The following is a 17,917-nucleotide window of genomic DNA, read 5'->3' as shown; positions in this document are numbered from 1 at the left end:
CGGGAGCATTTCGAGAGAGAAGAGAAAGAGTCTGAGAAGACGCCAGGCCATCGAGGACCTTGTAGGCCACGGCGAAAGAATTTAGATTTCATCCCATGTGCCGGGGGAAGCCGCCAGAGGGGTTAAATGCCTAAGCGACACGGTCTCCTTTACCCAGAGTAGAACACAGAGCTTGTCACACAGAAGCAGGTCATTAAAAGGTGGTGGAACATCCGAATAAGCAGACTCAAGCTAGATTTCCAAACAGAGGGAAAGCTAGATTTCCAAACTGGCTTTACAGAAGGAAAAGTAAGATTTCGGCCCTTTGCCCAGGAGAAGAACAAACAATTCCGCCTGATCTAAGTTCACTTTCATGCCTCTCTGCCTCAGGAGCACGTAGAGCCTCTGAAATACGCGGGCACATCATGACAGAATAATTTCAGCGATCACTATCAAATGCCTCTATTTAGAAAAGCTCGGAAGATTGTATTAGCACAGTTCGAGATTCATGAAATGACGCTGTGCTGTAATGAGGGGATGGGACAATTAAGATTAGAAGCCAGAGTCGTTCCTTTGGGGAGAGAGAGTGGCGTGGTGGGAAAAGCAGCAACGGCCCTCGGCTTCTCGGAACCTCGGTTTTCTGATCTGTAAAATGGAACGATAGTTCCGAAGGCTAAAAGGGTGTGGTCAACGAAGAGAGGGCCCAAAGGCGTTTAACAACGTTTATCATTCATTTCTTCAATAAAAAAAGAAAAAATTACGTGCTCGATCCATTCGCCCGTGTGTCCATCCCACAAAATGTTATTCACTACAAAATGTGTATGACGTACTGTGTCGAGCATGGAAGATGAAGCTGCGGACGAGACTGCCGAGGTCCTTTGTTCACACGTAACTTCTTATCCGGGAAGCAAAACAGAGCGGTGTGTAAGCTGAGATATAAAGGGGAAATACAAGAGAGCTGGGTGGAGGGAAAGGTCCCATGCGAAGTGCCAACCTGCTATGAGTTCCTAACACAGAAAAGGGCCTCAAACATTCTGGGGATTGAGAGAAGCCAGTGTGGAGAGAGCACCGTGGGATGTGCTGAGGATGGAGGTATAGGCAGGACCAGCCACACGTGGCCTTGGAGGCCACAGAGGAGCTGCGGTGTTCTTTCTTGGGGCAATAGGAAGCCTCGGAAAAATTCTAAGCAAAGCAGGGTGAGGACAACGAAGAAAAGAGGTAACACGAGCAGGTCTATATTCTAGAGCAATCTTGTTGGCTTCTGCATGGACGAAAGGATTGAAGTCAAAAGAGGAAGCCAAGAAGCCGGTTAGAAAAATCTTCCAGTTACCCAGGCAAGAGCTGCCCATCTGTACCAGGCAGGGGACGAAGAGACACATCAGACCTGAGATGTACTAAGGAATGAGGTGGCAGGACAAAGGGATTGACAGGAAGAGGCGATAAAGAGAGGGAAGAGAGAAGTGTGACCCCCGGGTTTCAGAATCAGTGCCAGGCTGCATGAAGGGGCCTTTCCTGAGACAAAGAACTGGAGAGTGAGTGGACAGGGAAGGAGAGTGGATGAATCGAGAGTTCGGTTTTGGAGATGTTGAGTTTGGAGAGCCTGCAAGAGCCTATGGGGCTTCAGGTGGGCAAATGAGGAGCAGAAAGAACATGTGTGTGCATGTAAACACACACAAACACACACACACTCACTCACACACACACACACACTCACTAACACACTATAAGTCTGGATTTATTTGGCCAATACCAAAGATGGTCACGCAGAGCAGAGCAGATGTGGTACATTTCAGCACAGGTTCTCTGGATACTTGGGGTCTCTAATTGGATGAGTGAATCTATCATTTAATCCGAGACTCTTTGGAGGGTAAAAATTATGACGGGGCAACAGGCATTGATGTTATCCAATGGCCACCTAACTAATGGGCAGGTATATTTGTTGAAAAGCATGTGCGTTTGCTCATGCAAAGTAGGAGGCTACCAGATCTGAAAAGCTCAATTTTATACCATAGCAAACTTTTATTACACTTGGGGCGGGGCTCATGTCTACACTCAGGAGAAAATTATGAAAACAATTTATGCCCTTAATAGGAACTGTGTAGAGCCACCCAGTAGCCTTAGGATTTCGAGCCAAACTTAAAGTCAGTGAGGCCACGAAGATCATAACCTCACCTGGACATCTCTGAGCATCTTCTCTGTCTTCAGCTTAGGGACACCCTGGAAAATCCCTCTCCCCAGAATCAGCTGAGAGGACACGGCACAATGGGTCATGTAGGTCTAGCTCATAAGAGATGTCTAATAGCAACTGAAGCCAAAGGAGTCGTTAAGGTCATCCATGGCATGATGGCCGATTTTATGTGTCAGCTTGACCGGACTGAGGGATGGCTGGGTAGCTGGTAAAACATGATTTCTGGGTGTGTCTGTGAGAGTGTGTCCAGAAGAGATTAGCATTGAACTGGTGAACACAGTGGAGCAGACAGCCCTTCCCAGCGTGGGGGTATCATCCACTTCTCTGAGGGCCCGAATAGAACAAAAAGGCTGAGGATGGGTGAACTCTCTCTCTTCTTGAGCTGGGGTGTCTACCTTCTCCCGCCCTTGGACATTGGTGTTCCTGGCTCTCGGGCTGTCAGACTCGATCAGGGCTCACACCATCAGCCCCTAATTTTCTGGCCTCCAGACTGAATGACACCACCCACTTTCCTGGGTCTCCAGCTTGCAGAGTGCAGATCATGGGACTTCAAATGAGGCTTCCCCATAACCATGGGGAGCTGATTCCTCTAATAAATCTCCTCTTCTATGTATCTCTCTTTATTTCCTATTGGTTCTGTTCCTCTGGAGGACCTCACTGAGACACACAGAAAGAATATAGAACCAGCCTAGAGGACTCCAACGTTTGTTTGATGGCCAGACTGAGCTGACAAAGGAGACTGAGAAAGAGCACCAGGATGGGTTAGTAAAAAACCAAGACAGTGCGTGGGTTAGAGAGAGCCCTCGGTCAAGGAAGAACCATAGAGGATGGCCTCCCTTCTCTGACAACCTTCTCCCTTCTCCTGGCAACCGTACCAGGGTTCACAATATCAAAAGAGATGAGCTTAACGCTCCTAGAGTTGCAATTCTTTCCAGTCTACAGCACCAATTAAACCTCTTCAAGATTAACTCACCCAGACATAGCTCACCCTCAATGGGTTCTCCCTGAGTGCATCTCCTCCAGGTGTACCTCTCCCATAACACATCAGAGGTAACTCTCGCAGGCCTGCCTCACACAGGTATCTATCAGGAGTGTACATTATGCCTTCAGCCCCCTTGGTTAAGGATAAGCCGGCCATTCAGGATGTCTGGACATTAACATTATGAGTAATATGCTGATTGTGCAAGTTTCCTTGCACATATGCAAGCTGTGTTCACATGGCCTAAAAGGAAAAAATGACCTCAAGTTCTTCAGAAGCTCTTTCTTCCCCTAAAATACCACTATTATCCCAAGCAAAAGTGATTGATGCCCTATTATAGCTAAAGCTTAGAACTCTAATGCTAAAAAATAATTTCCAAAAGATTCCTGAATTCAGGTGACATCTGACATTTACCACATTCTTAAGAATTCACTCAGCCTTGGTTTACATACCTCTGGGAATGGGAACTCACTACCAACAAAGTTGTCTATTGCCCTCTCAGACAGCTCGACCCATAAGAAAGTTCTTCCCCATGAGTCATGATAAAAGATGCCGAGCCCATCACAGCCCCAAACACAGTGCGTCACCTACCTGTGGGCACCGCTGGGTCCAGCATTGGTTTCTCCCACGTGTTAATCTGCTCCCAGGTAAACCCATTCGTCCCCAGGGCCACGCTATAACCACAATTGCTGTAGTGCTCATCAAAGGAACAGCCGCCTGCAGACAAAAGAGATGCGGGTAAATACAGCCTCGTGTCTGGGGCTTGGTTCGTTACCCCTGTCTCATCTGCTCTTCATTTACAGCATTGAATTTTAAACTGGAGGAGATTTTTTTTTTTTTAAAGGCAAGCAAATTGGATTTTTATATTTGCTTTGGTGCTCTCAGGAAAGGCGCTGGCATCTGCAGGCCCCCTATTTAAAAAAGTTAATAAGGCTAGTTACATTGATTTCAATCTCCCTTCCTGAGAATGTAAACAGCAACATCTCATTCTAAGCAGGAAAAATGAATGCGAGGCCATGCCTCGGTAATTGCTTCCTGCAACATGGAGAGGTGCTTCGGGGCCTCAGGGAGCACTAGCTTCAGAGTCCAGCAAAACCAGACACAAATCTTAGCTTTGCAAAGCCGTCAGCTGGGGCCAGAGGTTCCGGCCACCTGTATAATCTATACATCAGTTTCTTCACCTGTAATATGGAGGGGAAGTCCCGCCTGATAGAAGTATCATGAGGATTAAATGGAATAACATGAAAAGTAACTGCCACAAAATAAGTTCTCGACATCACTTCCTCCCCGAGAAAAGCAATTTTTGAAAAATCATTTTCACGAAATAAAAATCATATTTGTGAAGAATTAGACAATCACGCACTTGACAGATAATAAAGTCAATGTCGATAGTGTTTAAAGTTTCTCCCTTTAAAGTCCAAGCCACCCGCCATTTTACAATAAGCTGTATCAATTCAATTTTGACAAGAACTTAACTGAGCATCGCTATGGGCTATAAGCCCTTCCAGGTAACACTGGAAACGCTCCATGGAAACAAGAGCCGCGGCTCTGGATATCCTCCTCCTCCTCCAGGGCTGTGAAGGATTAGGGCATCTCCACGGGCAGAGAGCCGGAGGAAGGGCGCCCGAGTGAGCCGGCAGGGTACACGGAGGCGGGAAACAGTGCCTGAACCGAGCTGTGCAGCCGCCCCCTGACCGGTATCCCAGACCCCAGTTTCACGCACGGCCCATCTTTTCCACTGCCCTTTTCTCATCTCCTTGATGCTCCTCCGATCTCGCCCCATCACCCCCTCCCTCCCGTAGACACCACTGGGTCCTCATTGCGCGGCCAAGCATGGTTCTGCTCAGTGTGCAGTAACCAGTCTCCACCGGCCCCCGCCAGTGTCTGCAGTCTCACGAAACATCAGCATCTTCTTCATCAACTGCAGAGGACAAAAATCCCTTCTCCGCACCCCACACCGGGGATCCCCTCTGCGTAATGGTGGTGGAAGTCTTGTCGATAGATTCAATTCAGAATATGGTCGCAACGCGGCTAAAGAAAACCCGTGAGGTTAGAATTTTCTCCACTTTCCTTTCCTGCCATGTATGGGAACCCAGAGAACTGGCCTGTAGCACCCCAGTGAGTCTCGGGCTGGGCGAAGGAAGGACCTATTTGGTGGTACAGGCGTTGGGAAGTGAGTTGAGTATTAAATTTCTTTGCACTAAACAGAAACAGTGTTCTATGTAGACTAGCTCAAAAGAGAAAAATGAGGGAGAGAGAAATCCAAGAAACACCATGAAAAGCAGAAACCTACAGAAGGTAATGGCCGATGAGAAATTCCCAGTGGTGAGAAGTGGTTGATGCATTAGTAGGAACTAATATATCTGTTTGCTCTCATTTACTCGTTCGCTAATCCAACAATTATTTAATTGAGCACTTAGCATAGATCCAGCAGAGTAGTAGGTCTTAGCTGTACGGTGGTTTACAAAGCAGGCATACAATCACTATTCAGTCAGACAGCCTGAGAGTAAACAAATAAATGAATAAGTAATTTTGCATTTATTACATGCTACGAAAGCTGCAGCCAGGGCGGGCAAGAGGATCGCCAAGCTGGAATGGCCCGGGATGGCTTTCGGACCACGAATTGGAAACAGGTCCCTGTCCTGTGCTGTGACCCAGCTCCCTCCACTACACCCAACTCCTCAGTGAGAGCTGGCTACACATGACAGCCATGTGCTTCTCATGCTTTAGGGAACTGAGGGAGGAAGGACAATGGCTGGCGTGCACTGACATGGGACAGCGGGGGAGGACGGATGGCCCAGGAGGCGAGAGGAACGGTCAGGAGCAGGGGAAAGAGAAGATTTCATCCAGATATAGTGGAGATGGGTGAACTCTGGAAGGCAAGGAGGGAGACTCAATAAATATTTGTTGAATGAATGAACCAATAATAAGGGTTAATGGGATGCATGACGCAGACCAAGCTGTGCTGGAGAAACCTTCACCCGCACCAGTCCCCCAGCTCAGTCTGCTCTTCCAAGTCCCAGACTTGCCACTTCTACCTAGAAAGCTCCTTCCCCACACTGCCTGTCTGATGACTTCCCAACGATATTCCCTAAATCGCATCTACAAACCTTCTCTGACCAGAACAGCAGAGTGAATGCCCCAGATACACAAACACAACACATCGATTTAAAATTTATGAAATGGCAGCAGAAGCATTTCCGGTGGCTCTAAGAGGGTCATCCTCCCTTCCCTAAATTGCTGCCGCCTCACTGGAGCCCAGTCTGCAGCAGTAGATAAATGGATCAGGTCGATGGCATTGACGACAGATTCCAACGTGCTGGAAGTGATACGCAAAGGGAGCCTGCAGCGCGTCGAGGGTTCCTGGGACGAGCTGACTGAGAACCGCAGGCCGAGGTCAGCCTCCGGAGCTAGAGACAGAAAGGCGGCCACGACCGTGTTAAGTACACAGCAGACCATCTGGGTCTTCTCTCGCGCGCACACAAGAACGCCATGTTTCCAGACCACCTTGCATCTGAGAAGAACATGCGATAAACTCCGGAAATACGTAACAAAGCAACGTCCGCCAGAGGCAGGACTCACCCATAAAAATGATCCCTTACAAGCAGTCCTTCTCACCTGCCCAGACTGTGAGGATCTTCAAAGCTGTAGTTGAAGATGATGGTATCAAAGGAAGAAAGATGTCTACATCCCCGAGACAGTCATTGGAGGACAGCCACCCTAAGAGTCACCTAATCGGTAAGAGCAGCATTCAACTTTTCAGGAGCAAAATCCCAATGTGTCTTGTTTTACACCATGGCCATCTTAAGGGCTACCTGTCACCGCAGCAGAGCTTGCACATCCTGACTAATAAAGGAAATATGCTCCACGCCGGCACTGACTGCATATGCTTTGCCTCCTCACTTCCTCTCACTTAACTCTCACAACTTCGTGAGGCAGATTTTTATCACTACTTTAAATATAATGTAGCTGATGTGTTGAGGAGTTAAGTGACCTGTTCAGGTCACATAGAAAGAAGTGTTGGGGCCAGGTTTATATCCATTGCAACCTAACCACAGAACCGATGCTTTTACTAATAGACCAGAGGGAGAATGTACTCTCCCATACCAAGCACCAAGCCTTTCACTTATAAGGGCATGAGAGAGGGGCAGAAATATAAAGAGTTTCCAGGGTGCTGGCATCTCTCTCATTTTAGAAACATTTTATTGTTAAACATTTTAACAATGGTCTTCTTTTTTTATAGGCTCTGTGCAGGGGCATAGAAGCGACGGATATGATTCTTACCTTCATAAAGTTTGCAGGGTGTAGGGAAAGACAACCACACAAGATACACTTCAGGTGCAAAACAAAAAAAATAAAAACAAACACAAAAAACAATTTCGTAGAGACGTGTTGAAGCTCAGAGAAGAAATTATTAATAATTTTAGCTAATGGTCTAATTAAACAAGTTCTCTGCCCACTTCTAGAAAAGATTCGGGAGGGCTCACAGTTACACCTCTGAGCATCTCAGCTTACAGATGCCAAGCAGAGTCATACTAACAATTTGCCCCTAGGCCGCTAGACCACTTGTCCACCCCTCACCTCCCTGCTCAGCTAGCCCTAAGGGGAGAGCCGACGGGTCCCGGCCCTCGGTGGGGTAGGGACCCGCCTCCTCTCCACAGCCACCTAAGCACCTTGCTGCCTCCATCTGCAGAGCTCTGGTGGGTCCTCTGAACAGTCTGCTCTTCACTACGGAAGTCCCACAGCAGCAGGCCTGGCGCCCCAGGGACCCAGTTCTTATTTTCAGACCACAGTCCTCTCTTTCCTCCTTTCAGGAGCCAGCTTGGAGTGGAGGCAAAAGCAGCCTCACACTCTCTTCTGAGCCACGCTTTCTTCGGGACTGTTGGGCCCACCTCTGGGTTCTATCCCACTCCTGCAGAATCTTCCATATATTAGGGGCACCTCAGTGTCCCTCCTTAAAAAAGAGTTTCTAGACACAGGCCCCCATCCTGCACTTTATGACACATACATGTCCAAACCCCAGGGGTAACACACGGTTCATGACTTTTCCATGGAGTTCCTGGGCTTCCAGCAAAGCAGGATAGATTTAAGTGATCATTTCACTGTTCCTCTGCTTTGCGTGGGTGACAAACACAAGTTCCAATTAAAGGATGCTGTGTAACGGGTCATCCGTCTTACCCACTGTCACCTCTAAGCCAGCCACAGTGGCCTGATAAACACAGAAGTGGGAAATGTGGCATGATGGTAAAACGCAAACCGAGAACAGCAAAAAGAAAGGAGAGGGAGAGAAAGAGATGGGGGTGTGGAGAGAGAGACAGATGGAGCGGGGCGGGGGAGAGAGAGAGAAGGAGAGGGAGGGAGGGAGAGAGAAGGAGAGGGAGGAAGGGAGGAAAAAAGGAAGGAAGGAAGGAAGGAAGGAAGGAAGGAAGGAAGGAAGGAAGGAAGGAAGGAAGGAAGGAAGGGAGAGAGAGAAAGATCCCGCTCCCCCGCGCTCTCTCCCTTCTCCCCTCTCTCCTCCCTCTCTTCCTCTCCCTCTTCCCTCTCCCCTCTCCAGCTCCCTCCCTCTGCTCTCTTCCTCTCTCTCGCCTCCCTCCCTCCCTCCCTCCCTCCCTCCACGCCCCGCCCGCCCCCGAAAAGAAATAAGAAAGAAAGAAAGAAAGAAAACCAGGATAGAAGAAAAGAGTTGCAAGTCTGTGTTGTAATTTCCTGTCCACCTGCTAAAAGGCGGTTACGAATTTGGCTCCGACCTTCTGCTGGCCAACAGATCAAAAGAAAACCTGTGTTCATACAGTAAAAGGCAAATTGCCCAGGAAAATTACAAACATTCCAGGTGCTTATATCGCAAGAGAACTTCTCCACGGGGGTATCAGTAACAGAAACCCCATGTCCCACAATGAACGAGATCTGAAACATCTATGCAAGGGGCGCACAGCCAACTTCATGAGACTATTTCTCACGATCACTCTCAATATAAATTGATAGCATCACCCTAATATACAATTTAGAAAAAACAACTCACTGAGGACCGACATGATACAGTCTGGAGATGTGCTCCCTGTTGGTTTGGCTTGGCCCAGAGATAAGTCGTAAAAGCTATTCAGGAGAGAAAACATACTTAATAGATGTTTTAAGTAATCCTCCCTGAATTTTCGTCTTCTCAGACTGAGAAACAGAATGGCTGTGAACTAAAGATTACACACCCTGGCAGCACCCTGCTCTGCCGGCTGGGTACGGCCCTCTTGCTCACACGTTCCTCATTTCTGGGCTTTCATTCTGGTGTGCAAGGCAAGAGGCTGGACAAGATGATCACTAAGGAACCTTCCAATGATAAAGGTTAAGGATTCCAGAGACTCAGGAAGAACAGGGACCTCTCCGGAGCCACAGAGAAGCAGAGCCACGCCACCAGCCCAAGGGCCAGCAACTGAGAGCCACGAGGAAAAGAGAAGAAAGAATAAACCAGCTGCCCCAGGACTCACGACATAAACCATTCAAACTCATGATCCTGAGCCTCACAGCACCTCTTCCTGCTCTTTCAAAAATTATGTTCATCTGCCTTGGTGCAATTCTGTGGAGCCATAACACCTGGCAGAAAAGGCTCCTGGCCATCTCTGCAGGTGTGCATGACGACTTACGGAAGACTTATGGTGGGAAAGATCCCCAGAGACACTTGTTTGGTTGCTCACCTCATTCAGTTTTAAAGAGTAAGCAGCCCCATTTAACTGCTGTCAACTCCATGATAATCATTTTTGGGGCAATCGAAACCCTCCTAACCCTACTCCCACCCCAAGAATTGGGCACAGCCTCCAGGGCACAAGTCCTGGTCTGGGGGAGACCCACATAACTGAGAGAGGACAGGGCAGGGCAGCCACAGGCCAAGGACCCAGCACTACCTCCACGCACCCAGACAGAGGAGCTCTTTCCCTGGACAGGTTGAAGTCTAAATGTGCCAAAGGCCCCAGATGCTCTGATGTGAGTCAAGCATAAAAAGTCAACAGAGAAATGGAAAATTGTAGCAAGGAAATTGGATTTTGAAAATCCATTTGGGTTTGGTAATGTATAGCGTATCAGCATCTGTAAAGGAAGTAAAAATAGTGCAGGATACATACTTTAGGATACATTAAAGCATAAATAAAGTTTATAGTGCCAATCAGAATTTTTTTTAAACATGAGCTCTTCTTTTGAAAATGAGAGAGGAATAGAATTCAATAAAAATATAAATGCGTCTGCCTCTGCATTTCTGATATGATCCTGGGTATTCTTGAACAGAATTAAGTGCGGGAGAGGAACTAAAGATTTCCCAGGCTTCTGTTATATGCCAGGCACCGTACTTGAGCTACGTAAGTATGTATTTATATATGCGTATATGTAAATGGAGGTAAGTTCATCCACCACCACCCTCTAAGAGAGGGGCCAACATGCTTTTTCTATAAAGGGCCAGATAGTAAATATTTTCAGCTTTGCAGCCACGTAGTCTCTGTCACAATGATTCAACTCTGCCACTGTAGCATAAAAGCAGCCACAGACAATAGATAAACATAGATGTGGCTGTGTGCCAATAAAACTTTATTTATAAAAATAGGCACTGGGCCAGATTTTACCCCGGAGCTGCAATCTGCCAATCCTGCTCTCAGGAAGAAGCATTACTCTTTCCATTTCACATATGGAGACTTGTCATCAGAGCTACTAAAGGACATGCCCAGCTAGAGATCTCAGGGGAAAAGGAGTGACATCATATGCATCAATAAGATTAGTAACACCTCTCAGCCATAAAAAAAAAAAAATAGATGAAATATTACCATTGGCAACAACATGGATGGATCTTAAGAGTATTACACTAAGTGAAATAAGTCAGACAGAAAAGTACAAGAACCATATGATTTCACACATATGTGGGCTATGAAACAAAAAGCAATGAACGAACAAAAAAAAAACTCATAGATACAGATGGCAGAGTGGTGGTTCCCGGAAGAGGAAGGGGGTTGGGAGAGGATGAAGAGGTAAAAAGGGGTCAAGTATATGGTGACAGAAGAAGACTAGACTTTGGGGGGTGAGCACACAACGCAATATACAGATGATATATTACAGAATTGTACATCTGAAACTTACATAATGTTATTAACCAATGTCACCCTAACAAAGTTAATTTCAAAAATATATATATAATGATGGCATCTCCCTGTAGTGACGGCTGAACATGTAACTCTCACCACCGGCCCTGCTATTTTGATTGTACCCATTTTACAGACACAGTATCACAAGCCGAGAGAAGTAAACTGACCCCCATGAGGCAGCAGAGCCAAGACATTAGCCCGAGGCTCGGTGGTACCAAACCCCGCCCCTTAGAACCCAGTGTGTGTTCACAGAACCGCGGTCATATCCTGCTGCTTCCAGATTAGAAAGCTGTGCCTGTGATATCCAGTGATGGAACTTAGTGAAGAGAGAAAATGGGACAAAACATCCCCCCGAAAAGTGTAAATTTGCCTTCACTGGCTCTACATGGCCAGTACCACTCTGGCAGAACTCATAATTTTGACAGACACGACCAGAAGCCAAGGTGATCTGCCACAATGAGGATGCAGAGAAACACCCCTTCACCTGGCATATAAGGCTAGAACTGAAAGCCCTGATAGCCCACTCAGCATCCTCCTCACAGCGCTCTGAAGGTGCCTCTTGCACCAGGGGCCTGGCAGAGGGAAGGGGATGAGGCCACAGGACTGTGTCCCTCCAACTCTAAACTCCAAAGCAGCACGGAAGCAGAGATGAGCCACCCTCAACTCTTACTCAGAGTCCAGCCCATCGTGGGGGCCTGTCCTTTACTGTTTGATGAATGGCTGAATACACTGAAAACGCTCCTGCACTCTTGTAGAGGAGCCAGGTTGGTGCACACAGAGGAGCCCTCATCCATCTTCCTTTGGGCTCCTCTCGGGGGTCAAAGTGAGCCTGGTGGAGGCCTTGTAGCCAGGTAGGAATCTGGGGCTCAGGGCTCAGGCTGAACCTTTTGAGAGCATTTACCACGATCCTGCAAAGCCCAGTAGAGATGGGAAGTCTGAACCCAGGGAGCAAAGAGGAGTCAAACGATGGACCAAGGAGAAACCATCAAGCCACCAAGGAAGAGCAAAGTAAGACACATGCAAGTCGAATAGCCAGGAGAAGAGAAATTCAAGTACTGGTGACATTGACTGCTCAGGATTAACTGTGAGCTGGGTATGAGCAGGGATGCCAGAGGGGCCAGGTAATAATGGTGCAAGGTCAAAGACCTGGAGACAGAAAGCTATTGAGCAGATACAAATCCCAACTAGATCTAAGTGACATAAGAATGATAACCAATACTCGATGCCAGGTGCTGAACTATGTGTTAACATTGTTCTGTGTGTTTACCAATATTAGCTCATTTAATGGTCGCAATCACCCCATGAGATTGATACGACCATTATCTCCCATTTTACAGATAAAGCAACCGAGATATAAAAAGGTTATAGTCCAAGATCACACAAACCACAAGTGGCAAAGTGAGGCTCTGAACCCAGACTAGCTCAGTCTACATTCTTACTCATTACACCATGGCAATGAACTTGGAAGGCAACCTTGACCTTGAAAGGAAGTTCTGGCTGAGGGAATGGATGGCTCCCCAAATCCTTGAGAGTGGCCTTGAGCTAGCCATCTCCCCCCAAATCACTGACTGGGTCCAAGAATACTGTCTGCAGCCTTGGAGGTCAAGGTAAGGGGATAGGTTCAGTCCCTTGGTGGGGAAGAGAAGAAATGAAGGTGGGCACTCCAAGTCGGGCTGGAGGGTGCATGGGGTGGCATGAGTCAGACCTCACACAGCCATCTCCAACGTACAGGGAGTGTATACTTGGGAGCTATTCAGACAGACTCAAGGCATAGCAGGACTAAATGGCTAGGGATACGGGAGAAGGTGATCTGGTTTTTATTGTTTTCTGTTTTTGTTTTTGTATTTTTTTTTTTTTACTGAGGGGTTGACAAACATTTTCCATAAGGGGTCAGGTAGTAAATATTTTCACCTTGCAGGTATACTGGTTTTCCATTGCTACCCAACAAATTACCACAAATTTAGGGCCTTAAAACAACACCCATTTATTGTGTCACAGTTTCTGCAGGTCTGAAGTCCTGGCAAGGTTGGGCTGGCTTCTTTTCTTAAGGCCTCGCAAGGCTGAAGTCGCAGTATCAGAGGAACTGCATTTCTTTCTGGAAGGTGGGATCTCTTTCCAGCTCACAGTGTTTGGTAGAATTCAGTTCCTTGGAGTTACAGAATTGAGGTTCCCGCTCTCTTGCTGGCTGGTATCCAGGGACCACTCGCCGCCCCTAGCAGCCGCCCACAGTTCCTGCCATAAGCCCTCTGGCGTCTCAAATTTCTTCCTTTGCCCATGGTGCAGTCCTTCTTAAGGGCTCATCTGATTCAGTCGGGCCCATCCAAAATCATTTTCTTTTTGATTAACTAAAGTCAACTGCTTTGGGACCTTAATTACCTCTGCAAAATTCCTTCGCCTTTGTCATGAACATAACCTAACATGGGAACAAAACCTGTCATATTCATAGTCCCACCCAAGGAATGGGAATCACACAGGATATAAGTATGAGGGACTGGGATTCTTGGGGGCCAATGAGAATCCTGCCCGCCTCAGGAGGCCACTTAGTTTCTGTCACTACTACTCGGCAAAGCCGGCGGGGGACACAGAAACAGACATAAACAATACAGAAAGAACGGGCAGTCGTCATTCTAATAAAACTTGATTTATTGACACTGCACTTCAAATTGCATATGATGTTATCATGTCGCAAAATAGTGTTCTTTTAATCTGTCTGATCATTTCAAAATGTAAAAACCATTCTTCTTTTATGCGCTGAGTAAAAACCAATGAATGTCCAGAATCGACCCACAATGGCTGTAGTTCGCTGACCTTTGCTCGGATGCCGTAAAAATGTCCAGTTGTAACACAGTCACAGGAAAGCGCCTCGTTTCGCCATTTGAGTGTCGGATGCCATGTGCTTTCGACACCACTTTGCCGCTTCTCAGTTGTAGAATGCTCCTTCCTTCCTCTGGGGAGTGGCAGGGAAACACGCCTCCCACCCCTGGCCCGCGGGATAAGGCACCGAGAGAAGCAGAATAGCTCCCGGGATTTAAATATCCACATCACCTACATTATAGCATGTGTCCCTCAAGGCTCGGGAGTAGCTCTCCCACGTCACAGACGAGGAAAGCGAGGCCAGAGGGGGGATGACGTACTTAACACCACACGTCGATCAGGGGCAGAGCCAGAGGTCTGAGGACCAGGACTGATTTCAGCTACGAGATTTGTGGGTCCCCATGCAAAACTGAAATGCAGAGCCTCTCGCTTTAAAAAAAAAATTAAGCATCGCAAGATGGCCACAGCGGAGCATGAAACGAAGCAAGGGGCCCTTCCAAGAGCCAGGCCCTGTGTGACTGCACAAGTCACACTCCTGTGAAGCCAGCCCTGCTCTGTGGACACACACATTCAAACGGGAGAACGCTCCAGCCCCCAAATCATCGAGATTCCACCCTCGTGCCGATGAGGAATGCTTTGAAGGCAGGACCATATCTAAGTGGGGCTTATTAATTGTGAGCAGCCTATCGCGGGGAGGCGGGTGTCGCCCCCGGAATGAATATAAACCAGCCCTGCATAAATTGAATTCCTTTTTTTGAATATCTAATTGAATTTGCAGAAGTATATGCCAGGGGGGTATTTAAATAAGTGCACAAATATGATAAGAAGGCCTTCACACCATTATATCTAATTCAGTAAGCAAAAATAATGGCAGGGCACGTTCCAATTAGTGTTTGATTTATTTGCTTTAACAAATCCAATTAGTAGAATGTTTTATAAAGTCATCCAATGTCAAACACTCATGGATTTAACAGATAGAAACAATAGTCCTAATAGGAAAAAGAAAATGTTTTAAAGGTCTTTGAACAGCGAATTTATTAAAAATAAGGTGATCTGTCTCTGACGGCTTGGGTGTTCCCCAAGGACTAGAGAAACAGTGTCTGATCTGTTCTATTGGCTCTTTTTCCCAGAGACACAGTGAGGCAACTCAGGTTAATGTGGCCCGTTATAATAAATCCAGGAATGCAAACAACAAAGGTGGACGTGAGCGACGGACTTCAAGGCAGAGTAATGAACTTGCCGCTGGGCGTCTTCCAGACCCGAGACGTGTTCCGACTTCCGAGACAGCACAGTGGGGCGGGACAAGGCAGGGCTAACAGACGCAGCAACGTGCTCGACCCTGACCCAACGCGCTCATGCCATTCCCAGGCCCCGTGTCTCACATCTACAAACCAGAAAGTTCAACGTGATGAGTGGCCCTCGGGCATGTCCGCTTTGGGTGGCGGATGATGTTCTTTGACCAGTGAGACCCAGCATCAGTAGGGGTTAAAAGTTTGGACCTTTTCTAAAGCCAGTATTCCAGCTCTGCTATTTTTTTTTTTTTAACTTGGTGAATTCGGCCGAGTTATTTAACCTCTACGTATCTCAATTCCTCCATTTGTAAAGTGAGGATAATAATAGTACCCAGCTCTTGGGGTTTATTCCATGAAGACTGAATAAATTTAATCCTTGTAAAGACTTAATACAATGCGGGCATGTATAGGTACCAAATCAGTATTTGTTAATATTTAATCCCAAGGTATGAATCAGAAATGGGAAAGTTAGCTATATTATGTGTGTTTAAGGTTGCATAATCTCAAACAGAAAAGATTTTAAAACAACTATCTGAGTTGGTCCATTATATCCTATACGGCTCAGCAGTGCTTATTGTGATAAGCTATTGATCAGCACTAGAAATCCCAGCTTCGTTCACCACGTACTGCTGTGTGTCTTTGGGCAAATCACCTAACCTCTCAGGCCAGAGACTCTCCCCATGTAACAGAAAGCAATAAGTTACACCCTCCAGAAGGGCACTTCGATTTCTGTCAGCCTATGAGATGGGCACTGTGTCCTTCAGCATGTTACCTGGCTACATTTTCCGGGATACAAAGAGGGACAGGTGTCCTCTAGAAATAGAAGCCTCTGTTGAGACCAGCTTCTCCACGTGGTCTGCCATGGTCCTCAGTCTGGTACATCTGGATGCCATATAAGAGATGATATGAGGTGTGACAGGCCGGTTCCTGTCTTCTCACATGTCCGAGCCCTCCCAGGCACTGGTTTACATGCAGACCCGAGAGAGCAGGCGTGGAGGAGAGCAGGTGTCTCTGCTCTGGGCAACACTGCAGGTGCTGCCAAGCTTTGTGACTGGGAGGAAAGAGAAAAGGAGGAGGCCAGGTTCAAGGTCAGCCCTCAGCTTCACCCTCCCGAGAAGAGGATGGGAGGCAGGGGAAAGAGCTGTCATCTTCAGTTAGAAGTGAAGATGGCTCAATTTGGAGTCCAGCTGGAGAGCCTACCAGCCTGAAAAGCAGCCCCACCCAATCCAGAAGCCTTTTTTCTTCCCCAAAACTGTCTGAGGACAGATTCAGAGATGCCACTGCTCTCCCACGTTTCCAGAGTGAGGGGATCATCTGGCCCGGCTCCTAATTTTCCAGGTGGGGAAACAGGCATAAAAAGGACAAGGCTGCAAAGAAAGGGGTGCAGAGCTGGGACTGAACCCAGCTTTCCTGGCCCCGGGCCAGAGCTCTGCCCACTCAGAAGCCAGAATAGCATCTTTCATCTTTTCTCAGACAACAGCAATGTCTTTTTTTATTTTTATTTTTGAGGGAGCAATAAAAGAAAGAGATGAATACAGGTCATAACCCATCTCAGACAAACTTTAGATCTGGTGGGGAAAGGTGAGCAAAGGTTTCCTCTGCACAGAAGAACGGGCTTTACACTGACTTCTGGCAAGAGTTCTGTCGCCTTCTGAAGCCCCTGCAGCCCAAGGCAAGCTCTTGATGGCCTTGGGATCCTTGCACTGCTGTTCCCCATGCCTGGAATGTTCTTGCACTAGCGTGTCATGTGGCTTCACGCAGCTGGCTCAGGGCATCTTCCACATCGAAAATTAACCCCTTCTCACAGAAGCATCTCTGAACGTTCAGTGGGAAATAGCCTCCTCCCTTCTCCAATTCCCTTTCACACCACCTTGCTTCTCTGCATGATGGGCATGTTGCTGATACTCCTGAGTAGCTCTAAAATTATTCATTCACTAATTTTGTGTCTTCTCACCACCTGTCTAAGTCCACCAAGGCAGGAAGTGTGTGTCCATTTTCTTTGCAAAGAGCCTGGCACTTCAGTGCTTAGAAGCTGGAGGGAAACTCAATAAATGCTTCTTGAATGAATGAATGAATGAATGAATGAATGAATGGAGTGGGGTGTAGTCAAGTGTCAGGAGTGCAAGACTTGGCATCAGAGGATGATGCACAGATCGGTTCTGGTACTTTCTTGTGACCTCAGGTGGATCAGAGAAATCTCTGAGCCTCCACTTCTTCCTCTGCAAAGTGCAAACAATATTGACAGCAGCTCGTACTTCCTGACTGCCTACTATGTGCGGTTCACCGTGCTAAGCTGTGTCCATGGATTATCTCGCTTAATCTTCAAAGAGCCCCATGAGATGGGTACTATTACGATCCACACTTTTAGCATGATGCAACTGAGAACTGGTTAAATAACTTGCCCCAAATCTCACAGCTAGGAATTCACTGGATTGGGATTCGAACCGAGGCTGTCCTATTCCAAACACCACATTCTTCGTCACTGGGCCATATGTCTAAGTAACGAGTAATGCTGCTACTGCTGTAGGAATATCTGGATTTTGAAAAACCTTCC

At 47.2% G+C, this 17,917-nt stretch overlaps 1 protein-coding gene across 18 annotated transcripts in view; it reads right to left on the bottom strand.

Annotated features, from left to right (window-relative positions):
* PTPRT (protein tyrosine phosphatase receptor type T) overlaps window positions 1-17,917 on the bottom strand; it is a 918,720-nt gene that overhangs the window by 659,267 nt on the left and 241,536 nt on the right. For all 18 annotated transcript variants that reach the window (XM_016155891.2, XM_016155890.2, XM_016155892.2 and 15 more), the window contains exon 2: window positions 3,738-3,863. In XM_016155891.2, coding sequence (XP_016011377.1) covers window positions 3,738-3,863 — 126 coding nt within the window. The remainder of the gene's footprint in view (window positions 1-3,737; window positions 3,864-17,917) is intronic.

The sequence above is a fragment of the Rousettus aegyptiacus genome, unplaced genomic scaffold, assembly GCF_014176215.1.
Source record: "Rousettus aegyptiacus isolate mRouAeg1 unplaced genomic scaffold, mRouAeg1.p scaffold_m13_p_12, whole genome shotgun sequence".
Taxonomy (NCBI): domain Eukaryota; kingdom Metazoa; phylum Chordata; class Mammalia; order Chiroptera; family Pteropodidae; genus Rousettus; species Rousettus aegyptiacus.
Note: the sequence above shows the minus strand (reverse complement) of the source record. Positions and strands in the feature narration are given on the sequence as shown.